General features: G+C 51.2%; 1 protein-coding gene across 2 annotated transcripts in view; it reads left to right on the forward strand.

Moving 5' to 3' along the window:
• pde8a (phosphodiesterase 8A) overlaps positions 1-22,505 on the forward strand; it is an 82,718-nt gene extending 60,213 nt beyond the window's left edge. Inside the window, exons 17-21 of one of the 2 annotated variants that reach the window (XM_038813225.1) lie at positions 7,108-7,325; positions 10,708-10,846; positions 17,278-17,445; positions 20,221-20,350; positions 21,662-22,505. In XM_038813225.1, the coding sequence (XP_038669153.1) occupies positions 7,108-7,325; positions 10,708-10,846; positions 17,278-17,445; positions 20,221-20,350; positions 21,662-21,768 (762 nt within the window). In that variant the 3' untranslated portion in view covers positions 21,769-22,505. Of the gene's footprint in view, positions 1-7,107; positions 7,326-10,707; positions 10,847-14,559; positions 15,115-17,277; positions 17,446-20,220; positions 20,351-21,661 lie in introns of those variants that run through there. The other variant, XM_038813226.1, reaches the window with a different exon arrangement.
• The last annotated feature ends 1,025 nt before the right edge of the window (positions 22,506-23,530 follow it).

Here is a 23,530-nt window from a genome sequence, read left to right on the forward strand (position 1 = left end):
ACTTCTGGAACCGCTGCAGTCCCTGCGGTGTAGGTACACCCACTGTGCTGTTAGGGAGGGAGTTCCAGGATGTTCCCAGTGACAGTGAAGGAACAGCGATATATTTCCCAGTCAGGGTGGTGAGTGACTTGGAGGGGAACCTCCAGGTAGTGGGGTTCCTAGGTATCTTCTGCTCTTGCCCTCCTAGATGGTAGTGGTTGTGGGTTTGGAAGGTGCTGCCTAAGGAACCTTGGCAAATTACTGCAGGGCATCTTGTAGATGGTACACACGGCTGCCACTGGTTGCCTGTGGTGAAGGGTTTGAATGTTTGTGGAAGGGGGAGCAATCAACTGGGCTGCTTTGTCCTGGATGGTGTTGAGCTTCTTGAGTGTTGTTGGAGCTGCACTCATCCAGGCAAGTAGAGAGTATTCCATCACACTCCTGATTTGTGCCTTGTAGATGGTGGACAGGCTTTGGGGGGTCAGGGGGTGAGTTACTCGCATTAGGTTCCTAGCCTTTGACCTGTGCTGGTAGCCACAGTATTAATATGGATAGTCCAGTTCAGTTTCTGATCAATGGTAACTGCCAGGATGTTGATTGTGGGGGATTCAGCAATGGTAATGCCATTGAATGTCAAGGGGCGGTGGTTAAATCATCTCTTGTAGGAAATGGGCAATGCCTGGCTTTAGGTGGCATGAATGTTATTGTCACTTATCAGCTGAATCCTGGATATTTCCCAGGTATTGCTACATTTGGACGTGGACTGCTTCATTATTTGTGGAGTCTGGAGTGATGCTGAACAACTACTGACATGATGGCAGGGAGGTTATTGATGAAGCAGCTGAAGATGGTTGGGCCTCGGACACGACCCTGAGGAACTCCTGCAGTGATGTCCTGGAGTTGAGATGATTGACCTCCAACCACCACAACCATCTTCCTTTGTGCCTGGTATGGCTCCAACCAGCGGAGAGTTTCCCCCTGATTCCCATTGACTCCAGTTCAGCTAGAGTTCCTTGATGCCGCACTTGGTCAAATGCTGCCTTGATGTCCAGGGCAGTCACTCTCACCTCACCTCTGGCATTCAGCTCTTTTGTCCGTGTTTGAACCAAGGCTGAGTGACCCTGGCGGAACCCAGACGGAGCTTCCGTGAACCGGTTATTGCTGAGTAAGGGCTGTTTGATGGTGCTGTTGATGACTCCTTCCATCACTTTGCTGATGATGGAGAATAGACTGATAGGGCGGTAATTGGCTGGGTTGGATTTGTCCTGTTCCTTGTGTACAGGACACACCTGGGCAATTCCACATTGCTGGGTCAATGCCAGTGTTGTAGCTGAACTGGAACAGCTTGGCTAGGGGTGCAGCAAGTTCTGGAGCACAAGTTGTCAGTAATATTGCTGGGATATTGTCAGGGCCCATCGCCTTCGCAGTATCCAGGGCCTTCAGCCGTTTCTTGATATCACGTGGAGTGAATCGAATTGGCTGAAGACTGACATCTGTGATGCTGGGGACCTCCGGAGGAGACCGAGATGGATCTTCCACTCGGCACTTCTGGCTGAAGATTGTTGCGAATGCCTCAGCCTTGTCTACTGCACTGAAGTGCTGGACTCCATCATTGAGGATGGAGATATTTGTGGAGCCTTCTCCTCCAGTGAGTTTAATTGTCTTATCACCTTTCAACACTGGATGTGGCAGGTCTGCAGAGCTTAGTTCTGCTGCGTTGGCTGTGGAATGGCTTAGCTCTGTCTATTATAAGGGCAGCACGGTAGCATTGTGGATAGCATCATGGCTTCGCAGCTCCAGGATCCCAGGTTCGATTCCAGCTCGGGTCACTGTCTGTGCGGAGTCTGCACATCCTCCCCGTGTGTGCGTGGGTTTCCTCCGGGTGCTCCGGTTTCCTCCCACAGTCCAAAGATGTGCAGGTTAGGTGGATTGGCCGTGATAAATTGCCCTTAGTGTCCAAAATTGCCCTTAGTGTTGGGTGGGGTTACTGGGTTATGGGGATAGGGTGGAGGTGTTGAACTTGGGTAGGGTGCTCTTTCCAAGAGCCGGTGCAGACTCGATGGGCCGAATGGCCTCCTTCTGCACTGTAAATTCTATGATCTATTACTTGGTGCTTATACTGTTTGGCACACGAGTAGTCCTGTGTTGTTGCTTCGCCAGGTTGACATCTAATTTTTCAGTCTGCCTGATGTTACTCCTGGCACGCTCTCCTGCACTCTTCATTGAATCAGGGTTGATCCCCTGGCTTGGTGGTAATGGTAGAGTGGGGGATATGCTGGACCGTGAGGTTACAGATTGTGGTTGAATACAATTCTGCTGCTGCTGATGGCCACAGCGCCTCATGGATACCCAGTCTTGAGTTGCTAGATCTGTTTGAAGACTATCCCATTTAGCACAACACGATGGAGGGTATCCTCAATGTGAAGACGGGACTTTGTCTCCACAAGGACTGTGCGGTGGTCACTTCTGCTGATGCGGTCATGGACAGATGCACCTGCAGCAGGCAGATTGGTGAGGATGAGGTCAAGTATGTTTTTCTCTCTTGTTGGTTCCCTCACCAACTGCTGCAGTCCCAGTCTAACAGCTATTGTCCTTTAGGACCCGGCCAGCTCGGTCTGTGGTGGTATTACTGAGCCACTCTTGATGATGGACATTGAAGTCCCCCACCCAGAGTATATTTTCGCCCTTACCATCCTTAGTGCTTCCTCCAAGTGGTGGTCAACATGAAGGAGTAACTGATTCATTAGTGAGAGGGAATGGTACGTGGTAATCAGCAGGAGCTCACTTGCCCATGTTTAACCTGAAGCCATGAGACTTCATGGGGTCCAGAGTCGATGTTATGGGCTCCCAGTGCAACTCCCTCTAGACAAGACGTAGCTTGGGATAATGATGGTGGGGTCTAGGGCGTTAACTGTACGGTATGATTCTGTGAGTATGACTATGACAGGCTGCTGCTCGAGTAGTCTGTGAGGCAGCTCTGCCAATTTTGGCACAAGCCCCCAGATGTTAGTAAGGAGGACTCTGTAGTCGATAGAGCTGTGTTTGCTGTTGTTGTTTCCGGTGCCTCGATTGATGCCAGCAGGTATGTCTGGTTGCAATTCTTTGTTTCCTTTGTAATGGTTGAATACAATGGCTCACTGGCCCATTTCAGAGCCAACCCTGTGGGTCTGGAGTCAGACCGGGTAACAAAATTAGTGGTGGGTTTTTACGACAATTGGACATTTAATTTCAGATGTTTTTATTAAGTTTAAATTCCACCTTCTGCCATGGTGGGATTTGAGCCCGGGTTCCGGGAGTGTCTGTGGATTACTGAACCAGGGACAATATCACTGCACCCCTGCCTTCCCTTGACCGCCAGTTATCAGGATATTTGCTTCTCCCCAGACTACAATGGCAGTGCTGTTGTGCTTTAATACAACTGCTCAGAGATATTAGTCTGTATGAAATCTTACTTGTACTGAGTAAATTATAACTAGTCACCAGTAAAGATTATCACTTTGAATGTTCAGAAGGTGAGAATAAGTGTTCATTAATCCTGATACCCTGGGTACCAACAGGATGTTGTTTGGCGGGTCAGCGTTTATTGTCCATCTCGAGTTGCCTCGAGCAGCTGATGTTGGACCATCTGGAACTGCTGCATCCTCTGTTGGTGATGTTGCTCCCATAACAGTGCTGGGGGTTAGTTCTGGCTGCAGAGCTACACAATATCAGTTAAAGCACACCTTGAATACCATGTCCAGTCTGGTCACTGTATTACAGGAAGGTATGGTAACACTAGAGAGGGTGCTGAGGAGTGACGAGGGTAATGCCAAGTCTGGAATCTTTTGGCTATGAAGAAGGATTGGGTAGGCTGGGGTTGTTTACTCCTGAACAGAGGGTGCTGAAATCTATGAAATTTAAAGGCCTAAATCCAGCAAATAAAGTCTCTGTTTACCCTGAGAGAGGCCTCATAAAACAGGAGATATTGATTTAAAGGTAGATTGATTAGAAAGGAGATGGTGAAACATTTTATACTCCGAGGGTGATGGGTCTGGAACTTGCTGCCTAAAAATATGTAGAAGCAGAAAATTGTTAGACAGAAGAAATATCAAAGATCCTTCCACCATCATAGAATTTACAGTGCGGAAGGAGGCCATTCGGCCCATCGAGTCGGCACCGGCCCTTGGAAAGAACACGCTACTTAAGCCCACGCCTGCACCCTATTCCCGTAACCCCACATAACCTATTGGACACTAAGGGGCAATTTAGCATGGCCAATCCACCTAACCCGCACATCTTTGGACTGTGTGAGGAAACCGGAGCACCCGGAGTAAACCCACGCACATACGAGGGGAGCGGAACGTGCAGACTCCGCACAGACAGTCAGAATTGAACCCGGGTCCCTGACGCTGTGAGGCAACAATTATAGCCATAGTGCCGCCCCGAATCTGCTACTTGTCCAGATTTCCATAGAGACCATCGAGTGACACAAGTCAGGAGTGTAATGGAATACTCTCCACTTGCCTGGATGAGTGCAGCTCCAACAACACTGAAGAACCTCAACACCATCCAGGACAAAGCAGCCCCGCTTGATTGCTCCCCTTCCACAAACATCCAAACCCTCCACCACTGAAAAACACTAGCAGCCGTGTGCACCATCTACAAGATGCCCTGCAGTAACTCACCAAGGTTCCTTAGACAGCACCTTCCAAACCCACGACCACCACCATCTAGAAGGACAAGAGCAGCAGATACCTGGGACCCCCACCACCTGGAGGTTCCCCTCCCAGTCACTCCCCATCCTGACTGGGAATATATCGCCATTCCTGCCCTCGCGCTGGGGCAACATCCTGGAATTCCTTTCCTAACAGCACAGTGGATGTACCTACACCTGATGGACTGCAACCGTTCAAGAAGGCAGCTCACCACCACCTTCTGAAGGGCAACTAGGGATGGGTATTAAATGCTGGCCTAGCCAGCGATGCCCACATCCCGTAAATAAATGTTTTAAAGTAGGCATTTGTTCCCTCTAGCCTACTCCACCATTCTATACATATATGGTTGTCTGGTTTACTTTCCTGACAGCCTGTCTGTCCCTGTAACTGTTTCTGTATAAATGAAGAATTGAACCTGACACTGGTTCTTGTATGTGTCTGTGTGGTGGTGGGGTGTGTGTGTGGTGGGGTGAGTGTGTGTGGGTGTGTGTGTGGTGGGGTGTGTGTGTGGTGGGGTGTGTGTGTGGTGTGTGTGTGTGTGTGTGTGTGTGGTGGTGGTGGTGTGTGGTGTGGTGTGTGTGTGTGGTGGGGTGGGTGTGTGTGGTGGGTGTGTGACGTATATGGTGGAGTGTGTGGTGGGTGTGTGTGTGGTGGGGTGTGTGTGTGGTGGGGTGTGTGTGTGGTGGGGTGTGTGTGTGGTGGGGTGTGTGTGGTGGGGTGTGTGTGTGGTGGGGTGTGTGTGTGTGGTGGGGTGTGTGTGGTGGGGTGGTGTGTGGGGGTGTGGTGTGACGGGGTGTGTGTGGGGGGTGTGTGTGGTGGGGTGTGTGTGTGTGGGGGTGTGTGTGGTGGGGTGTGTGTGTGGTGGGGTGTGTGTGTGGTGGGGTGTGTGTGGTGGTGGGGTGTGTGTGTGGTGGGGTGTGTGTGGTGGGGTGTGTGTGTGGTGGGGTGTGTGTGGTGGGGTGTGTGTGGTGGGGTGTGTGTGTGGTGGGGTGTGTGTGGTGGGTGGGTGTGTGGGTGTGTGGTGGGGTGTGTGTGTGGTGGGGTTGGTGTGTGGTGGGGTGTGTGTGTGGTGGGGTGTGTGTGTGGTGGGGTGTGTGTGTGTGTGGTGTGTGTGTGTGGGTGGGTGTGTGTGTGGTGGGGTGTGTGTGTGGTGGGGTGTGTGTGTGGGTGGGGGTGTGTGGTGGGGTGTGTGTGTGGTGGGGTGTGTGTGTGGGTGTGTGTGGGGGGGGGTGTGTGTGGTGGGGTGTGTGTGTGGTGGGTGTGTGTGTGGGTGGGGTGGTGTGTGTGGTGGGGTGGGGTGTGTGTGGGTGGGGTGAGTGTGTGGTGGGGTGTGTGTGTGATGGTGTGGGTGTGTGGGTGTGTGTGACGGGGGTGTGTGTGGGTGGGGGGTGTGTGGGGTGGGGTGTGTGTGGGGTGGGGTGTGTGTGTGGTGGGGTGTGTGTGTGGTGGGGTGTGTGGTGGTGGTGGGGTGTGTGTGTGGGGTGGGGTGTGTGTGGGGTGGGGTGTGTGTGGGGTGGGGTGTGTGTGTGGTGGGGTGAGTGTGTGGTGGGGTGAGGTGTGTGGTGGGGTGTGTGTGGGGTGGGGTGTGTGTGGGGTGGGGTGTGTGTGGGTGGGGTGTGTGTGGGGTGGGGGTGTGTGTGGGGTGGGGTGTGTGTGGGGTGGGGTGTGTGTGGGGTGGGGTGTGTGTGTGGTGGGGTGTGTGGGGTGGGGTGTGTGTGTGGGTGTGTGTGGGGTGGGGTGTGTCAGTGTCAGGAACCCGAATTGTTCCTGACACTGATGATAGTATAGCTGCCCTTCACTGACCATGGATTCAATGGGTTAAGTAGCTTCCTGTGTTGTAAGAAACATAGAATACACAGTGCAGAAGGAGGCCATTCGGCCCATCGGGTGTGCATCGGCAATTGAAAAGAGCACCTCACCCAAGCCCACACCTCCACCCTATTCCGCAACCCAGCACCCTACCTAAGAGCAATTTAGCATGGCCAAACCACCTAACCTGCACACCTTTGGACTGTGGGAGGAAACCGGAGCACCCGGAGGAAACCCACACAGACACGGGGAGAGCGTGCAGACTCCACACAGACAGTGACCCAAGCCGGGAATCGAACCTGGGACCCTGGAGCTGTGAAGCAACAGTGCTAACCACTGTGCTACCGTGCTGCCCGTTTCTATGATTCTCGTTCAAAATAAATGTGTTAACTTTCACCTGAACAGGCACAAAGTTTTCTAATGTAACGATAATCATTCTGCACATCTAACTGTGTCCTGGCTCTGCCCGGTTTTTACTCCATTCATCATTCTGCGTGAAAGCGCAGTGCAGCAACTGCCCTCCCTCCATCGTGAAATAAATCTGTTCTATTGTTTAAATTTTACTTTCACTCTTCAGCCAAGAGCATCTTCAGATTGTTTTGAGCACTTTCTGTCCATTTTTCAGCAAAGTTTGGAGCGGACTGATGAGGTGGCGGCTCTCATCGCAGCCACAGTGCACGATGTTGACCATCCAGGCAGAACTAACTCTTTCCTGTGCAACGCAGGCAGTGAGCTCGCGCTTCTTTACAACGATACGGCCGTACTGGAGAGCCACCACGCAGCGGTGGCATTTCAACTGACCACGCGGGATGACAAGTGTAACATCTTCAAGAATATGGAGAGGTAAGGAGCCTGAGGTCCATTGGAATAGGGGCCAGTTCTTGGCTGCCCTGGGAGATTGGCTCTGTCGCTTTTACTGCTTCCTGCTGCAGTTTGAGGAAGGATAATTCCTCACCCTCTTGTGGGCGAATCCAGAACTAGGGGGCACATTTTTAAAATTAGGGGTCACACGTTTAGGACCGAGATGAGGAGAATTTGTTTTTAGGGTTTTGTAACTTTAGAACTTTACTGTCTCCGAAGGTGACAGTATTTTTGAGGCGGAGGTGGATAGATTCTTGGGCAAAGAAATTAAAGGTTTTTGGGGCAGATGGGAATGTGGAACACCCCCCCCCCCACTCCCACCACACACACACACCCCCCACCACACACACCCCCACCCCCACCACCCCCACAACCCCCCCACCCCCACCACACACACACCCCCCACCCCCACCACACACACACCCCCCACCCCCACCACACACACCCCCCACCCCCACCACACACACACCCCACCCCCACCACACACACACACCCCCACCACACACACACCCCCCACCCCCACCACACACACACACCCCCACCACACACACACACCCCCACCACACACACACACCCCACCCCCACCACACACACACACACCCCCACCCCCAACACACACACACACACCCCCCACCACACACACCCCACCCCCACCACACACACCCCCCCCCACCCCCAACACACACACACACCCCACCACACACACCCCACCCCACCACACACACACACCCCCACCCCCAACACACACACACACCCCACCACACACACCCCACCCCCACCACACACACACCCCCCCCACCCCCAACACACACACACACCCCACCACACACACCCCACCCCCACCCCACACACACACCCCCCCCACCCCCAACACACACACACACCCCACCACACACACCCCCCCCCCCACTCCCACCACACACACACACCCCCACCACACACACCCCCACCCCCACCACCCCCACAACCCCCCACCCCCACCACACACACACCCCCCCACCCCCACCACACACACACCCCCCACCCCCACCACACACACCCCCCACCCCCACCCACACACACCCCCACCCCCACCACACACACCCCCCCACCCCCACCACACACGCACCCCCCACCCCCACACCACACACACACACCCCACCCCCACCACACACACACCCCACCCCCACCGCACACACACCCCCCCACCCCCCACCACACACACACACACACACACACACCCCACCCCCACCACACACACACACACACACACACCCCACCCCCACCACACACACACACACCCACCACCACCACACACACACACCCCCACCACACACACACACACCCCCCACCCCCGCCACACACACACACACCCCACCCCCACCACACACACACACACACACCCCACCCCCCGCCACACACACACACACACCCCACCCCCACCACACACACACACCCCACCCCCACCACACACACACACACACCCCACCCCCGCCACACACACACCCCACCCCCACCACACACACACCCCCCACCCCCACCACACACACACACACCCACCACCACCACACACACACCCCCCCACTACACACACACACCCCACCCCCACCACACACACACACAACCCCACCCCCGCCACACACACACCCCACCCCCACCACACACACACCCCCCACCCCCACCACACACACACACACCCACCACCACACACACACACACACACCCCACCCCCGCCACACACACACCCCACCCCCACCACACACACACACCCCACCCCCCACCACACACACACACCCCACCCCCACCACACACACACACACACCCCACCCCCGCCACACACACACACACACACACACCACACACATATATGTCACACACACACTTTTGTGTGGAGATGATTTTAGATGAAGGATCTACAGCGCAAAGCTTATAATCGGTTTAAATTTCGTAATCTCACAGGGCAGCCTTGTCTGTTAGCCTAATATAGACGGGATATACTTTATAGGATAGCGATAGATATGTGAATAGGTTGACCCTGCATGTGTGACCTCACATTGCCAGGTGAGATAATGGGGAGGAGTTTGTAGCTTAGACCTGGTCTAAGAACAGACTGGCAGAAGAGAATTTGCATTGTGAAACGGGCTACTTTGATGTGTAGATGCACCCTGACCACGCAGAGTATAAAGGCTGATCAATAGTGGATTGCACCTCCCACAGCTCGGAATTGTCTAACAGGCAAACGAGCTGCTACACTGTCAGTTCCAGATTTGATCTTTGGTGCCCAGCACACCAAAGTGAACTCTTTAATCTTTACTAACAGGATGGGAAATGTGAAGTCCAATGTTCACTATGTGGCCAGACATTCCCAACCAGGCTGCTGTACTGAGTAACAGTTTGATGTCATGTCGGCTGAAGAATTCTAACTGAGTAAAGCACTAAAAGGAGAGGGTATTATCCCACCTTATTGATGCTGGAACAGCGGTTTACAATCTTAAGCAGCCAGATGTTCTTGCTGTTGCTCTTATTGTGACACATTCACCCTGTAAATTAGTTATGGGAGCTCTTTCACTCCCTTTCTACCCAAGCCCTGCCCCAGCCTTCGTGTTTATGCTGGGATGGCGGAGTTACTGAACTCTACCTGACAAATCTGAATTACGGGCTCTAACTGTCAGTGTTTCAGCTGAACCGCTAGATTCCAGCGCTAATGTGTTTCGCACAATTAACAATTCGAGTCCCTACACCTCGGTGTTGCTACCTTATCAATTGATTCAAATTATGTATTTAATAAAGCCAATTAATCTGGTTCTGGCTTCTGGCAATTAGAGTTGATTTTTATTTGTACTTTGGCATTGAAAGAACACCCCGTAGCTTTATTTTGTGGCTAAGTAAGTAAGAGACAGGTGGTGTTTACCTTTGGGTGTTGCTGCGAATGCGATTATTCCGATGCTTCACCCTTCAGCTCACCCAAAGCTCTGCTACCCATTCTCAAACTCGCACATCACCTCTGTGGTTGCTGGCCTGTATTCACACACACGTCACCAACACCTCTACGTTAAAGTTCTCAATATTATTCTGTTCAAATGCTTCCATGACCTTGCCCTTCCTATCTCTGTAACCTCCTCCAACCCCACAACCCTCAAGTCTTTACATCCCTCCAATTTTGCTCTCGCTCCCTCCACCATGCCTTTAGCGTCTGAGTTCCCTTCCGAAACCCCTCCATCCCTCCACCTTTAAAATGCTGCTTAAAACCTACCTTTTGGTTAGCTGTCCTAACAGCTCTGTGTGGCTCAGTGTCTGCTAATTGCTTCTTGGGTCATTCCTTTACATTAAAGGTGTGACATAACTCACATTTATTGTTGAATTGAGAATGAACATTTTTGGGCAGGAATGAATACCGGACGCTCCGACAAGCTATCATCGACATGGTTCTCGCGACAGAGATGACAAAACACTTTGAGCACGTCAACAAATTTGTAAACAGCATCAACAAACCTTTGGCTGGAGTGGAGGAGAACAGTTTTGGGGTAAGAAGTGGGAGACAATCTGTAACTGTGTATGTGTGCGAGAATGTGTGTGCATGCATGTGCTCATGTGAGTGTGTACATGCACATGAGTGTGTACATGCGCATGAGTGTGTACATGCGCATGAGTGTGTACATGCGAGTGAGTGTGTACATGCGAGTGAGTGTGTACATGCACGTGAGTGTGTACATGCGCATGAGTGTGTACATGCGCATGAGTGTGTACATGCGAGTGAGTGTGTACATGCGAGTGAGTGTGTACATGCGAGTGAGTGTGTACATGCGAGTGAGTGTGTACATGCGAGTGAGTGTACATGCGAGTGAGTGTGTACATGCGAGTGAGTGTGTACATGCGAGTGAGTGTGTACATGCGAGTGAGTGTACATGCGAGTGAGTGTGTACATGCGAGTGAGTGTGTACATGCGAGTGAGTGTGTACATGCGAGTGAGTGTGTACATGTGAGTGAGTGTACATGCGAGTGAGTGTACATGCGAGTGAGTGTGTACATGCGAGTGAGTGTGTACATGCGAGTGAGTGTGTACATGCGAGTGAGTGTGTACATGCGAGTGAGTGTGTACATGCGAGTGAGTGTGTACATGCGAGTGAGTGTGTACATGCGAGTGAGTGTACATGCGAGTGAGTGTACATGCGAGTGAGTGTGTACATGCGAGTGAGTATGTACATGCCTGTGAGTGTGTGCATGCCTGTGAGAGTGTGTACATGCGCGTGAGTGTGTACATGCGAGTGAGTGTGTACATGCGTGTGAGTGTGTACATGCGAGTGAGTGTGTGCATGCCTGTGAGTGTGTGCATGCGTGTGAGTGTACATGCCTGTGAGTGTGTGCATGTGTGAGAGTGTGTACATGCGTGTGAGTGTGTACCATTACATGAAGTAATAGCTTGGGGAAGCCAAATGCACGAGGTGGCAGAAAGCTGGCCTGTACCTACATATCTAAAAGATTTGCTGTCTGACAACAGCTTGAAGGTGCCGGCGGCAGCCAGGGTTATATTGATGCTACTTAGACTTTCACAAGATCCTTGTGCAACACTGAAGTGAGAAAACCTACAATTAATTTATCTGGGAAATCATCCAGTCACACCTCCCTTCACCAGAACCTTGAACTCCCCACTTGGTGTCTGTAACCCTTTCAGTGTTTGTGACAGTTCATTCTGGGAGGGGGCTTTCAGCAGCTACTGCAGTTGTGTATCGTTGAGGTGTTTGCAGCCCTGGAAGTGATTGTGGGAACCATTCAAAACCAGTCAGCTCCCAGCAAAAATATAAATTAAGAATTCATGCTCGGGCAGTTAGGAATGGCTGTACCTGTAACAAGCTTTCATTGACTTGGTTAACTTGGAAACAGAATACTTTGAGCACATTCTCACCATGTTTCTGCCACTGGAGAGGGTTAGCTCTGCTCCAGCAGCTATGATTCTTCTCTCCCTCCGTGCCCACCCCACCTCACCCCTCTGGTACAAAAGGTGAATTCACACGGGATCAGGGGTGAGGTGGCAAGATGGATACAGAACTTGGCTAGGTCATAGAAGGCAGAGAGTAGCAATGGAAGGGTGCTTTTCTGATTGGAGGGCTGTGACTAGTGGTGTTCCGCAGGATCAGTGCTGGGACCTTTGCTGTTCGTAGTATATATAAATGATTTGGAGGAAAATGTAACTGGCCTGATTAGTAAGTTTGCGGACGACACAAAGGTTGGTGGAATTGCGGATAGTGATGAGGACTGTCAGAGGATACAGCAGGATTTAGATCGTTTGGAGACTTGGGCGGAGAGATGGCAGATGGAGTTTAATCCTGACAAATGTGAGGTAATGCATTTTGGAAGGTCTAATGCAGGTAGGGAATATACAGCGAATGGTAGAACCCTCAAGAGTATTGACAGTCAGAGGGATCTAGGTGTACAGGTCCACAGGTCACTGAAAGGGGCAACACAGGTGGAGAAGGTAGTCAAGAAGGCATATGGCATGCTTGCCTTCATTGGCCGGGGCATTGAGTATAAAAATTGGCAAGTCATGTTGCAGCTGTATAGAACCTTAGTTAGGCCACACTTGGAGTGAATTCTGGTCGCCACACTACCAGAAGGATGTGGAGGCTTTAGAGAGGGTGCAGAAGAGATTTACCAGGATGTTGCCTGGTATGGAGGGCATTAGCTCTGAGGAGAGGTTGAATAAACTCAGTTTGTTCTCACTGGAACGAAGAAGGTTGAAGGGTGACCTGATAGAGGTCTACAAAATTATGAGGGGCATAGACAGAGTGGATAGTCAGAGTCTTTTTCCCAGCGTAGAGGGGTCAATTACTAGGGGGCATAGTTTTAAAGTGCGAGGGGCAAGGTTTAGAGGAGATTGCGAGGCAAGTGTTTTTACACAGAGGGCAGTGGGTGCCTGGAACTCGCTGCCGGAGGAGGTCATAGAATCATAGAATTTACAGTGCAGAAGGAGGCCATTCAGCCCATCGCGTCTGCACCGGCTCTTGGAAAGAGCACCCTACCCAAGGTCAACACCTCCACCCTATCCCCATAACCCAGTAACCCCACCCAACACTAAGGGTAATTTTGGACACGAAGGGCAATTTACCATGGCCAATCCACCTAACCTGCACATCTTTGGACTGTGGGAGGAAACCGGAGCACTCGGAGGAAACCCACGCAGACACGGGGAGGATGTGCAGACTCCGCACAGACAGCGACCCAAGCCGGGAATCGAACCTGGGACCCTGGAGCTGTGAAGCAATTGTGCTAACCACAATGCTACTGTGGTGGAAGCAGGGACGATAGTGACGTTTAAGGGGCATCTTGACAAATACATGAAAAGGATGGGAATAGAGGGATACGGACCCCGGAAGTGCAGAAGATTTTAGTTTAGACGGGCAGCATGGTCGGCACAGGCTTGGAGGGCCGAAGGGCCTGTTCATGTGCTGTACTTTTCTTTGTTCAAACCCACCCCTCTTCTCTTCCCCCACTGGTGCGTATCCATGTCTAGTATGGCAACCAACATCCTCTTCATGAACGCTACAGCGTTTCAGTTAGCAGCGTGCGCTCTCGCTAAAACCACCGAATTACCCACCAATATCCCCGTAACTATGACATACCGACCACTCTGCTCTGCTGCGACTCTCCCCATCTGAAACCAAACTCTTTTATTAATTAGTATCGTCACTGCACCCCCCTCTCAAACCCCACACATTCCACATAACCAATAGAATCAGGGATCTCTTTCCTTCTCCCCCCCCACTCCCCCCACCCCCTCCTTCAACCCTGAAACTGCCTACCACCAATACTCCCTCCCAACCATAAAGCCCTCCAAAAAGAGGGAAAAAACCCAAACATAACTCCCCAAGTAACAGCAACTCTGGACGAGAAAGTAAAAGAGAGAATGGGAACACGGGAAAAATAAGAAAAATACCCATCTTTACAACAACAACCCCATACAAACCTGTCCCAGCCACCGGCAAAGTCAATTTCAAACCCCCTTAATTCAGTCCAAGTCCTTGAGCTTTAATGAATGGTCTTTAGCATTATCAGCTTCACCGGGTACACCACACCAAAACACACCACACTCTTAGCACTGACTGTGTCCTGTTAAAGGCTGCCTCTCCTTGCCAATTCTGAAAATGAAAAATGAAATGCAAATTTCTCTGACGACATCTTGGTAATTTTGAACACTGATGCCTTCCCACCTAACCTCTCGATTCTCCTTGTCCCAATTCAGGACCCCCTCCTTTATCTGATATCTGTGACATGCCATCATCGCTCTCAGTGGCTCATTCGCCCCCATGGCTTCACCCGGAGCAGTGGGCCCAATCCAACTCAACGGGACTGATCCTCCTCTCTCTACACCGTCGTAAACATTGACTCTAAATATTCAGTCGACCTTGGACCCTCCATCCCTGCGGGAAGTACTACAATCCTCAGGTTCTGCTGTGTCAACCTCTTCTCCAGGTCTTCGACCTTAGCTCTCAGGCCCTTATTTTTGCCCTCCACCCTCCACAGCTCAGCTTCCAGCGAGGCCAACTGCTCACTGTGTGGCGACAGTGTCTCCTCACCCCCTTCAGCACCTCACCATGCTCCCGCTCTGTCTCCGAGGTCTCTCCCAGCGCATCCTTTATCAGGACCAATGCGTCTTACACCGACTTTTTGAGCGTCCCCAGCATCTCCTTCCCTTGCCACCCCAAAGAGAATAGATAGAATTTACAGTGCAGAAGGAGGCCATTCGGCCCATCGAGTCTGCACCGGCTCTTGGAAAGAGCACCCTACCCAAACCCACACACCCACCCTATCCCTATAACCCAATAACCCCACCTAATACTAAGGGCAATTTTGGATACTAAGGGCAATTTATCATGACCAATCCACCTAACCTGCACATCTTTGGACTGTGGGAGGAAACCGGAGCACCCGGAGGAAACCCACACACACACGGGGAGGATGTGCAGACTCCGCACAGACAGTGACCCAGCGGGGAATCGAACCTGGGACCCTGGAGCTGTGAAGCAAATGTGCTAACCTCAATGCTACCGTGCTGCCCAAATGTTTGCCGAATTGCCTTTCAAATTCGACAGCCATTGCCTCCATCAGCTTATCCACTGTAATAGGTGTAGCCCCACCCAATGAGCTTTCCTCCGCCATCTTGGATCCCCAGGACCCCACACTTTGCTCAGCTCTTCAGAAGGGCTCCTGCTCACCCCTTTCTTCCCAATATTCTTTCTTGTGTCTTTTGACATCGTCTAACAATCGCTCTCAAATGGGAGGGGTTTGTTCACCAATTACCCCTCGGAACCGGGTGAAAAGACTCTAGTGGGAACTACCTTAGTGTGACCTCCTTCTACATTAGGGGCAGCACAGTAGCATGGTGGTTAGCATAAATGCTTCACAGCTCCAGGGTCCCAGGTTCAATTCCCGGCTGGGTCACTGTCTGTGCGGAGTCTGCACGTCCTCCCCGTGTGTGCGTGGGTTTCCTCCAGGTGCTCCGGTTTCCTCCCACAGTCCAAAGATGTGCGGGTTAGGTGGATTGGCCAGGCTAAATTGCCCGAAGTGTCCTAAAAAGTAAGGTTATGGGGGGGGGTTGTTGGGTTACGGGTATAGGGTTGATACGTGGGTTTGAGTAGGGTGATCATGGCTCGGCACAACATCGAGGGCCGAAGGGCCTGTTCTGTGCTGTACTGTTCTATAAGGTCGATGTAGATTTAACATAACTTGCCTATTTTTCAATCCTGTCCCTCTAGGAATAAAACTGGGTGCTTGGTCCGTGACCCTTATGGCCTGGCTAACTAAATGCTGCGATTTTTAATTATTGTTCAAGAATCAGATCATGTTGCTTAGTTAATTTATTCTACCACACAGTGCACATGTCTGTTATTAATCAGCTGCTCCGGCTGTGTTCTGGGAGACTTTATGCAAAGTTAAGAGTACAGAATCCTGGGTTTCAGATGCGGTTGGAAGTGCCAGACGGTTGTTTTTCCAGCCTCTCCATCCACTGCTGCTGATTGAGAAAATTGATACCCTGTGACGTGACAACCTCACCCCCCCCCCCCCCCCCCCCCCCCCCCCAAATTACCCAGCCAACCTGCTGGCCAGGACCCCGGTGTAGTAATCATTCTGTGTGCAAATTGCTATGAGGAAGGTGGGCGATGAGGGTGCCGTGTATAAGCTGTTCAGTTGGCATTAACATTAAAAATTCCGATTTATATTGTTGTTTGTACCATGTTTCAGATATCATTGCAGCAACCAACGAAGGTCTGTTAGAATGTTAGAATATAAAACTGAGGGCGGCAGGGTGGCGCAGCGGTTAGCACTTATGCTTCACAGCATCGAGGACCTGGGTTCGGCCCCGGGTCACTGTCCGTGTGGAGTTTGCACATTCTTCCCCCTGTCTGCGTGGGTTTCACCCCCACAACCCAAAGATGTGCAGATTAGGTGAGTTGGCCACGCTAAATTGCCCCTTAATTGGGGAAAAAAAAAGAATCCAAAGCTAATAGATTGTTATAATTTACTGCAGGGGAATGGACTACAAAAGTAGGGAGGTTATGCTTCAGTTGTACAGGACATTGGTGAGACCACATTTGGAGTATTGTGGCCAGTATTGGCCTCCTTATAGGGCAACATGGTGGCGCAGTGGGTTAGCCCTGCTGCCTCACGGCACCGAGGTCCCAGGTTCGATCCCGGCTCTGGGTCACTGTCCGTGTGGAGTTCGCACATTCTCCCCGTGTTTGCGTGGGTCTCACCCCCACAACAGAAAGATGTGCAGGGTAGGTGGATTGGCCATGTTAAATTGCCCTTTAATTGGTAAACATGAATTGGGTACTCTAAATTTATTTTTTAAAAAGAATATAAAACTGTGCCAAAGTATATTTGCCCCCTGCCGTGTCCTTTGAGTGCTTTGTGTTTCTGCTCAGTGCTGTGCAGTGTACTCTCACTGATTCCATTCCAGAACGCTGGCAGTAATGAAGATTCATTCAACACCATCCTCACCTCTCCTGAAAACCGAACTTTGATCAAACGTATGTTGATTAAATGTGCGGACATCTCCAATCCATGCCGACCCCTCAAGCTCTGTATCGAGTGGGCTGCCCGCATTTCAGAAGAATACTTTGCTCAGGTGAGACGCTGAATTTTTTATCTTCTTTCTCTCCTTATCCTCCAACGTTGATTGTATTAAAATGTAGCAAACTAAGAATAGCACTGGCAATTTTTGTGAAGTACACATTTTACAAAGGTTGCAGCTGGTTTCTTTAATGTCTGCTCTTGTTAACTGCCCTCCCCTCCCCTTCACTGGCAGGATCACACCCACCCCCTCCCCTCCCCTTCACTGGCAGGATCACACCCACCCCCTCCCCTCCCCTTCACTGGCAGGATCACACCCACCCCCTCCCCTCCCCTTCACTGGCAGGATCACACCCACCCCCTCCCCTTCACTGGCAGGATCTCACCCACCCCCTCCCCTCCCCTTCACTGGCAGGATCTCACCCACCCCACCCCCTCCCCTTTCCTTCACTGGCAGGGTCTCACCCACCCCCTCCCCTCCCCTTCACTGGCAGGATCACACCCCCCCCCTCCCCTCCCCTTCACTGGCAGGATCTCACCCACCCCACCCCCTCCCCTCTCCTTCACTGGCAGGGTCTAACCCACCCCTCCCCTCCCCTCCCCTTCACTGGCAGGATCACACCCAACCCCTCCCCTCCCCTTCACTGGCAGGATCACACCCACCCCCTCCCCTCCCCTTCACTGGCAGGATCACACCCACCCCCTCCCCTCCCCTTCACTGGCTGGATCTCACCCACCCCCTCCCCTCCCCTTCACTGGCAGGGTCTCACCCACCCCCACCCCCTCCCATTCACTGGCAGGGTCTCACCCACCCCCATCCCCTTCACTGGTATTATCTCACCCACCCCCACCCCCTCCCATTCACTGGCTGGATCTCACTCACCCCCACCCCCTCCCCTTCACTGGCAGGGTCTCACCCACCCCCACCCCCATCCCCTTCACTGGTATTATCTCACCCACCCCCACCCCCTCCCCTTCACTGGCAGGGCCTCACCCACCCCCACACCCTCCCCTTCACTGGCAGGGTCTCACCCACCCCCACCCCCTCCCCTTCACTGGCAGGATCTCACCCACCCCCACCCCCTCCCCTTCACTGGCAGGATCTCACCCACCCCCACCCCCTCCCCTTCACTGGCAGGATCTCACCCACCCCCTCCCCTCCCCTTCACTGGCAGGATCTCCCCCACCCCCTCCCCCTCCCCTTCACTGGCAGGATCTCACCCACCCCCACCCCCTCCCCTTCACTGGCAGGATCTCACCCACCCCCACCCCTTTCTCTTTCTAATTCCCTGGTTCTCTTCAAACCCATCCCTCAAAGACCTGTAATCCAATGCCTATTGTTTGGCAAGAGTTTTCTATCTCCTGAAATACCTTGAGACATCATGAATTAAAGGCAATATGCAGATATAAGCTGAAAGGTTTTTCATTATTTAGTCTTCATGCTTTTCTCTCAGTTCTTTTAGAAACAAAGTAATTCTGAAACATGAAGAGAACTACCATAAGCAAAACTACCTGAATCACAGGATCCATCCCACCACTTATTCACTTTGAATACTCCCACACAGAAATCCACATATGCGTTTGTTAACACGTTTCCAAAGCCGTTGTCCATTAGTAACTAGTCAGTGTGTCTTTGAAAGAGCCTTTTGGTGCTTTTTAGTTTGGTAAAGGGTCCTATAGGAAAAATGTATCTAATTGGATACTTCCTGTCCTCTATTGCCCAACCTGACCAATTGCTGTCACCAATTTCTGTCAACTTGTTCTGAGGAGCAGAGGAGAATCGAGAGGCTGCACGGTAGCATTGTGGATAGCACAATTGCTTCATAGCTCCAGGGTCCCAGGTTCGATTCCGGCTTGGGTCACTGTCTGTGCGGAGTCTGCACATCCTCCCCGTGTGTGCGTGGGTTTCCTCCGGGTGCTCCGGTTTCCTCCCACAGTCCAAAGATGTGCGGGTTAGGTGGATTGGCCATGATAAATTGCCCTTAGTGTCCAAAATTACCCTTAGTGTTGGGCGGGGTTACTGGGTTATGGGGATAGGGTGGAGGTGTTGACCTTGGGTAGGGTGCTCTTTCCAAGAGCCGGTGCAGACTCGATGGGCTGAATGGCCTCCTTCTGCACTGTAAATTCTATGATAAATTCTATGAAACCCGTGTCCCTGGCAGAGAGTGTTTTGTGAGCCTGGGTTTTCCTCCCTGGCTGAGCTCTTCAAACCTCCCCTTGTTTTTTCATGAAATACCTGCAAGTGCCACAATTCTCTTGCTCTCAAAGGCTGATGGAGCCACTTATCCGTAGCCCGTGCCAACCATTATGTTCCACGGTGTTGGATAGTCAATCTAGACCTTGTCATGTCTCATTTCTACCTTGTTCCTCCCTGTATTCTTTAAAGTTTAAGGGAGATGTGCGTGGAAAGTTTTTTACGCAGAGGGTGATGGGTGCCTGGAATGCTTTGCCAGGGGAGGTGGTAGAGGCGGGTACGATAGCATCATTTAAGATGCATCTGGACAGATATATGAACGGGCGGGGAACAGAGGGAAGTAGACCTTGGAAAATAGGCAACAGGTTTAGATAAAGGATCTGGATCGGCGCAGGCTGGGAGGGCCGAAGGGCCTGTTCCTGTGCTGTAATTTTCTTTGTTCTTCTTTGCAAGGTAGTTCAGCTCCACTGAGATCCGAAAGATTGTGTACAGAAAGCTGGAGACTGAGTAACCACGTTCTACCAACATGGACTATGTTCATGAACATGGTGGCCGCCATGTCTATGTATTGCATTTTTTGACATGCAAGATGTTATTGGAATTAGTTGAACTTTTTCACCTTTGTCTTGTTCACAGACAGATGAGGAGAAGCAACAAGGATTACCTGTGGTAATGCCTGTGTTTGATCGAAACACCTGCAGCATCCCCAAGTCTCAAATCTCGTTTATTGATTACTTTTTAACAGATATGTTTGATGCTTGGGATGGTAAGTCTCTTGATTTTTCCCTAACAGATTTGTACTCTCACCAAAACTGTCAATATGTTCTTTCGTTCAAAAGATAATGTGGCACGGTCATTGAAATGATGTTACATCACTGACATTTCTTTAATCATTTTTATTCTTTGTCTTCACATTTTGCCATCTTATTCCATTCCTCCTATTTAGCAGTCTGTTGTTCCTCTTAAGTGTTGATTGTTGCACTCTGCAAAGACCATGGATGAAACAGCCCGTACCGGCCTCCCCGAACAGGTGCCGGAATGTGGCGACTAGGGGCTTTCCACAGTAACTTCATTGAAGCCTACTTGTGACAATAAGCGATTTTCATTTAATTTTTCAGCTCTACTGTACCACGTGCTGCAACTATCCAGTGCTGTTGAATGGAGCTGAGTGTAGTCCTCTTTACCTGGAGCCCATTGTGCACAAGATTCTGTACTGAGGCACAGACCGTACCTCTCTCAAACCCATCTGTAGCCTGATGTTTCTACTGATGTACATTTTCAAGATAATAATTGCTGTTACTCTGCGCACACTGCTGTTTTTCTCTGTCTCTGTCAAATTAGTTAGCACGGAACCAAACCATTTTGTGCCGCCAGTCTATGTTGCCGGCTGTGCTCCATGTGTGCATCCTGCCACACTATTTACATCATCTACCCAATCAATCAGTTAGTCCAGCAAACTCTCAAAAATAACAGAGATAAATCTGTTTGATTGATGTTTGATTTTATCTATAGAGCAGAAACTAGCCATTCTGCCCAATGTCAGCGTTTATGTTGAACACAAGTTGGCTCCTACCTTCCCTTCATCTTAACTCAGTCATTCTATCCCTCTATTCTATCCATCTATTCTATCCCTCAATGGGCTGGTTTAGCTTAGTGGGCTAGACAGCTGGTTTGTACCAGCTCACCCGAACAGGCGCCAGAATGTGGCAACTAGGGGCTTTTCACAATAAATTCTTACTTGTGATAATAAAAGATTATTATTATTATTTTCTCCTTCATGTATCCCCTCGAACACATCTGTATTCTCCTATTTTAGTGAGTTCCACATTCTAACCCTAACCATTCCCTGATTATGAATCTTTGGACTTTTCAGTGACTCTCACCTCTCGCCTGGAGTTTTGGACTGTCTGCAAATGGAAAGATCTTCTCTGCCCTATCTGCCCTTGGTTTTGAAGAGCCCTAACAGATTACCCTCATCCTTCTCTCTCTCTCTCTCTAGTGAAAATAACCCCAGTCTCTTTAATCTTTCTAATAATCAATTATTTGATTTGAGTCTTCACTTTTGTTTTGATTATAGTGTTTGCTGACCTGCCTAACTTGATCCAGTACTTGACAACTAACTTCAAATATTGGAAGTGTCTGGATGACCAGAAGCTGCACTCTCTCCGTCCTGCTGAACAGTGACCTGGCCATGGACTGCCCCCCGGACATATCCAGCCTCACCGCCATTTGGACAAGTTCTGCGCTGCTTCCCATTGGATTTCTTCAAATTGGGGCAAAGCCAAATGTGACATCCCAGTGAAAATGCGGAAGTAGGGAAGCTTTGCTCCTACTTGGCTGTCTGTTTTTGAATGTTTTGACGCTGGGTTGATGCTGTGTAATCCCGCTCCAGTGTAAAGTTCCCTCGCTGGACGGACAAAGTTTGTGTTTGACCCTCCGAATCAGCTGCTGAAGGGCATTGTTCCTCACTTTTAAACAGTCAGACTGGCTGCTTCCTTTCAGTGTTGGGAATGTCCTGGGTGTCTGTACGTTTATCATGGAGCAGTTTGAGTAGAGGTTGTCTGGCCACCTGCACAGAGAGACCCAGAAAACAAAGCTGCCACCGAGAAATGCAAAGAAATGAAGGAAACCGCGTTAATGAAAAGTCTATTTTTCAGATCCATTTGAAGAAGCACTTCCTCCTCCCTGAGACCCAACTACTGATCCTGGTTTATAAGTTTGAAGAAAAAAATATATATATATATATGTGAATCTAGGAGCAAATGTTTAAAAAAAAAAAGCTTTTCAAACATTATCATTAACTATTATGATTTAGATGATCTGTTTATTTATTTTGTTAGATGTTTAATATTTTCTATGAATTTATATAAATACTAAAGCCAAAGCCAACTTTCAAATAATATCATAAAATGACTTGATTCCGATGTGCTGATGTACAGACCTTTTTATTTCCACAATACAAATACAGAACCTTCAAGAAATGAATCTTTCCATTTCCCTATATGGATGGATGTGTCTATTAATGGGGATTTACATTGACGGCTGTGGTATCCGCAAGGTTGCCTGAACTCTAGTTACACTACGTTGCCCTCTAAGCTTTGATAGGATGACTTTTAATTTATCAAACTCAAAGGACGGCGCAGTGGTGCAGCGCAGCCTCACGGCACCGAGGACCCAGGGCAGCCTCACGGCACCGAGGACCCAGGGCAGCCTCATGGCACCGAGGACCCAGGGCAGCACGGTGGCACGGTGATGCAGTGCAGCCTCACGGCACCGAGGACCCAGGGCAGCCTCACGGCACCGAGGACCCAGGGCAGCACGGTGGCACGGTGATGCAGTGCAGCCTCACGGCACTGAGGACCCAGCGCAGCCTCACGGCACCGAGGACCCAGGGCAGCACGGTGGCACGGTGATGCAGTGCAGCCTCACGGCACTGAGGACCCAGCGCAGCCTCACGGCACCGAGGACCCAGGGCAGCACGGTGGCACGGTGATGCAGTGCAGCCTCACGGCACCGAGGACCCAGGGCAGCACGGTGGCACGGTGATGCAGCGCAGCCTCACGGCACCGAGGACCCAGGGCAGCACGGTGGCACGGTGATGCAGCGCAGCCTCACGGCACCGAGGACCCAGGGCAGCACGGTGGCACGGTGATGCAGTGCAGCCTCACGGCACCGAGGACCCAGGGCAGCCTCACGGCACCGAGGACCCAGGGCAGCACGGTGGCACTGAGGACCCAGGGCAGCCTCACGGCACCGAGGACCCAGGGCAGCACGGTGGCACGGTGATGCAGGGCAGCCTCATGGCACTGAGGACCCAGGGCAGCCTCATGGCACTGAGGACCCAGGGCAGCACGGTGGCACGGTGATGCAGGGCAGCCTCACGGCACCGAGGACCCAGGGCAGCCTCACGGCACCGAGGACCCAGGGCAGCACGGTGGCACTGAGG

Source organism: Scyliorhinus canicula, chromosome 12 (genome assembly GCF_902713615.1).
Source record: "Scyliorhinus canicula chromosome 12, sScyCan1.1, whole genome shotgun sequence".
NCBI lineage: Eukaryota > Metazoa > Chordata > Chondrichthyes > Carcharhiniformes > Scyliorhinidae > Scyliorhinus > Scyliorhinus canicula.